The sequence below is a fragment of the Muscardinus avellanarius genome (genome assembly GCF_963383645.1).
Source record: "Muscardinus avellanarius genome assembly, chromosome: 6".
NCBI lineage: Eukaryota > Metazoa > Chordata > Mammalia > Rodentia > Gliridae > Muscardinus > Muscardinus avellanarius.
The window spans coordinates 133,440,753-133,445,644 of NC_137791.1; the positions used below are offsets into that span (position 1 = coordinate 133,440,753).

The window sequence follows — 4,892 nt, forward strand, 5'->3', positions numbered from 1 at the left end:
GCCTTTCCTGGCTGTGCCCTCACCCCCTCCGTGCCTGAGCCCTGGCCTTGCCTTAGGGTATTTCTTTTCCAGTGATCCCACTGTCACTTGTCAGCCATGTGCTTGACCTGTTTGTTCTCTGTCATGTGCCCTCATGAGGTAGGGACTGATTCACTTTTGTCCACTGCCGTAGAACACTTAGAATAACGCCTGGCTGAGCCAGGCATGATGGCACATGCTTCTAATCTCAGCATCTGGGAGGCTAAGATAGGAGGATTGTGGTTCGAGGACAGCCACAGCTACCACTTAGGCCCTCTGTAACTCAGTGAGACTCTGTTTCAAAATAAAGAATAAAAAAATAGGGATGAGGGTGTAGCTCAGAGGTAGAATGCTCCTGGGTTCTATCCCCAGTACCAAAAAGGAAAAGAAAAATAAAAAAAAAATTAATGCCTGGCACTTGACAGATGCTCAGTGGTGTTGAAGGTTAATTATTTTTGTCCCTAATATTTTTGCTATCGCTGGCTTCTTCTGACTTGTGAAATTGAGTGTGTGAGTGAGACCCAGCATCCAAGCTAATCGTAACCTCTGATGTAGAAGCAGATGTGAACGCAAACGTGAACACCTAGGCTCAAGCCTATGCTGCACCGCTCGGTAAACGTGAACACCGAGGCTCAAGCCTATGCTGCACCGCTCGGTGACTCGGGTTTTCAAAACCTGAATTGACATTGTGTTCTATGCAAGGTGTTTGTGGGTCTAATAGAAATCATACCTGCGAAATTGCTTGGATATGCTCACAGACACTTAAAAATAACTTACACTGATTAAAGGCTGTTCTGAATGACAGCTGCTATGAAGTCCTCCCTCCAGCCATGTCTGCATTCAAGGTTGGTCTGAGCTTGACATTGTGTTCAGTTTCTTGCCAGCTCATTGTGTTATTTGTTACTCTCACATACAGGGGTAAGGTCATCTGCTGAGCTTTAACTTTAAATAAAATTCCCAAGGCCAGTAAAATACAGAGCAAGAAGAATAATAGCTTAGCTGAACCCTATATTCTTGCCTTAATTCTGCTTTATGATTTTGTTTACCCACAGTGTTGCCTGGCATACCACAGATTTGAAAGCATCTCTTGGGTCATGCATGTATGGTGGCAGTATACAGAAGAAAGGTGAAGTGTACCCGGGAAGTAGCTGCTGCTCCTTCACCAGTCATAAAGCGTGGTGAAGGATGCCTCCGGAGGATTTCCATCATGTGAAATCCCTCTGAATTTCAGTTAGCTCCAGTTAGAAATGCAGATAAAGAAGATGAAGGATATCGGAGAACAGTTATATGCTACACAAATGAATGGTGGACCCAGTTCCTTGACCATGTCGCCCAAACAACCTAGTTCCAGCAGAGCAACTCGACCAGATAGACAAGAAGCACAAGCCCTGTTGTATCAAGGCGCAGAAGCAGAGGCTGCCATGATGACCATTGCCACATGTGTAAAGTGCAAAAGTGTTCACAAAGTCCCTCTTCAAGACCTGAAGAAGGGTACCACGCACGGCCAAAGGGAAGACCAGTACATCTGTCTCGAATGCAGCCTTCAGGCGACGGCTCCCCACTTCCATTTCATGAACAATAACCCCACTGCCGTTCATGTTGGAAATAACACTGAGGCCATCTCAAGTCCTGTCAGCAAGTTCAAGGTCAGGAACTTTAAGCCAGGCAAATACTACTGTGATAAATGCCGGTTTTCCACAAAGGACCCCCTGCAGTACAAAAAGCACACGCTTCAGCATGAGGAGATCAAGTTCATCTGTTCTCACTGCAGCTACATCTCGTACACAAAGGGAGAGTTCCAGAGGCACTTGGTGCGGCACACAGGTGTCTTCCCGTACCGCTGTGAGTACTGTGACTACGGAGCCATTCGAAATGATTACATCGTCAAGCACAGGAAGAGAGTACACGAGAGAGCTGGTGCCAAGCGTCCCCTCAAAACCACCACCAAGGTGGAACCCAGAAAGACCAGTGTCCCAAAGCAAAACACAGACCTTCCCAAGGCTCCTCACTCAAGGACTACATTTCAAAATAAGTTGTCTGATCAGCTTTCCAGGTTCTCGCTCCACGCAAATAAAGACAAAATCCACAGCATCGTGTTACCCGAATCAAAGGGATACCAAAAAGATGTAGTTTGTATTCCAAATAAAATGACCTTATCTGAGCCAAACGACGCCGGGCTGTTTGAGAACAAAAGCGTTGAGGTGGAAGTGTTATCCCCCGCCAAGGAGCCCGTTCAGCCGGGGGTGCCTTTGACCGTCGTGGCACCCTCGGAGCTGGTCGTCCCTGCAAACTGTCTGGCCCAGTTGATGGACGTGAAGGTCGTCAACGGCACACAACAGCTTGTTCTCAAACTGTTTCCCCTGGAAGAAAATGCTCACCTGGAAGCTGGCAAGGGTGATGAAGGTAATCCTGAGCAGATGGCTAGAGAGAAGCGTGAATATGAACAAGGGAAAAGACCTTCTGCAGAAAAAACAAAATCCCTGACCATTGACGGGAACATCGGGAAACTTGTGGGCATTGAGAGTCTTCAGCCTGCGGTTCAGGAGCAACTTAAAAATGTGAAATGGGTAAGACCGTATGATTTTTTCATGTCCAGTTCTAACGTGCACAACCCCAGAGACTCTCTTCTCAGCTCCAATACGATTGAAGATTTCCAGAAAAAAAGTTGTATGTATCCATACAAAACTGCGCCTCCTTCCATTGCCTTAAAAGACCATTCTCCAATATCCGTAGTGAAAAACAGTGTTCTGTACGGCCTTGCCGCTGCATCCAGCCCGTATCCTTGTAAAGCTGCCATTTCTCTTGCTGAAGATGGAAGGAGTGGGCAAGGTGACTCACAGCAGCTATTTCAGTCTCTGGCTGCACCCTCTGCAGCCATGTCCTTCTCTGGAGAAAAGAGCTTACTGCCTGCAGGAAGTGAAACCAACCTGGAACTCAGAAGTACGATCAGTACTCCTGGAAAAATGGTTTCCTCTAATGGGAAGCTAGACAATAACCAGACAGAGGAGAGCAAGGCAGTATCCAATTTAGGTGAGATTCCCACTTCCCATAAAAGTGAGTATTTACAAATAAACGGAACCGGAGGAGACAGGCTTCTGTCCCAACAGCCTGGGGATAAGCCTGTGGAGTTAAAGAGTTCTGAAAGGACTAATGACACTTTTGAAGGCCCGGTCATCTCTTCAGTATTTTCTCTGAGCTCTGGCTCTGAAAATGTCCCAGAGGGCATCAAGTGGAATAGTTCAACGTCCAAAATAAAGTCAATTGAACTTCTCCGCAGAAAGATAGCTCAGTTGATCGAATCCTGTGGCAGGCCTTCGTCTCTGGCTGTGAATGGTGCACATCGTCGCTCTGGAGGGCAGACAACAAAGACGGCTGCCAAAGCAACTCCCGAGAATATTCGAGAAATCGGTGTGTCACTTACTGGCTCTTGCCCTTCCACAGGCCTTCTCCAAAAACCTCGGGTCGAAGGTGCCACTGGCCACGGGCAGCTCGCTCCCCAGCAGCTGTATCCACAGTTTGTCACTGGTGATGGAAAGACAAGCAGGGTGACAAGCAAGCCTCGTGTTGCTACTCCAGTGCTGATCCCCAAAGGGGCTGTGCTGAGGGTTCTCAACTCTTCCGAGGATACCCACATCATAGAGGCCACCTGTGACGCACCAGTTGGCATACCTTGTGGCGAAGCACAGTTACCAAAACCCATCCCGTTCTGCCCCGTGAAACAGACAGATTCAGACTTGCAGCCTCTGACAAGCGAGAGTCGACCCATGGACATGTCCCCGAGTTTCGAGACCTCTCTTCGGCCCAAACCAAGGAAGGACGATGCTACCTGTAGCGCTATCCCTAAGAAACCCAGCCCTGCACAGGGACAGCACCGGAGCAGCGACATGAGTAAACAAGGGAGACCACTGTCCAGGAGTCTTCCTGCAAGTAGGAGTAAACCCAGGCAGGTGCATCCGGCCAAGAAGAAAGGCAAGTCCCAGGCTGGCGCCAGCCGCTGCCTCAAGGACTCTTCGGTTTTTCAAGTTGCAAGACAGCTCCGACTGATGGCAGCTAAACCCGACCAGTTGATTAAATGTCCCCGTCGGAACCAGCCCGTCATTGTGCTCAATCATCCCGATGTCGACTCCCCAGAAGTGACCAACGTGATGAAGGTAATCAATAAGTACAAGGGCAATGTCCTCAAGGTGGTCTTGTCAGAGAGGACTAGGTGTCAGTTGGGCATCCGACGGCAGCACATGCGGCTGACCTACCAGAATGCAGAGGATGCTAACCAGGTCCAAAGGCAGATGATCCTGAAAATGAAACTGAAGAAAGTCCATAAAAACAACTACCAGGTGGTGGATTCCTTGCCGGATGATTCATCTCAGTGTATCTTTAAGTGCTGGTTTTGCGGGCGGCTGTATGAAGACCAGGAGGAGTGGATGAGTCATGGCCAGCGGCATTTGATAGAGGCAACCAGAGACTGGGATGTTCTTTCCTCTAAGGGCAAATGAGTAGAAATTGGTCTTGGAAGCAATTCGGTTTTCTTTTGAGTTTTTCTGTTTTTAGGGACCCCCCCCCCTAAATTCAAGAGGCTTCACGAGGAGAAAGGCAGACTGCTCACTCTTCAGCTCCCTGTTGGAATACTGAGAGCCCTTACCCAAAGCTCTGTGACTGGACCTTGGCAGATATTTGGAGCCCAGGATTTGTGCGTACAAAGGGATGCACCTGCGTTTTTCTGGAAAAAGGATACAAAACTCTCAACAGATTTTTGCAGTAGAATCTGAGAACTTTGTTTAGTGCCCCCTTTTTTTTTCCTGAGTAGATGAAAATCTTTCATGATGGATTCAGAAGGGGCAGATTTTGAATGGTTTATATTGCTCCTTATATAAATG

The 4,892-nt window shown here is 48.1% G+C and overlaps 1 protein-coding gene across 1 annotated transcript; it reads left to right on the plus strand.

Annotated features, from left to right (window-relative positions):
- Nucleotides 1-1,265: 1,265 nt before the first annotated feature.
- ZNF518B (zinc finger protein 518B) lies at nucleotides 1,266-4,511 on the plus strand (the record flags this gene model as incomplete). Its single annotated transcript, XM_080697972.1, has 1 exon — nucleotides 1,266-4,511. One exon carries the CDS (start codon nucleotides 1,266-1,268, stop codon nucleotides 4,509-4,511), a length of 3,246 nt encoding a protein of 1,081 aa, XP_080554098.1.
- Between the last annotated feature and the right edge of the window lie 381 nt (nucleotides 4,512-4,892).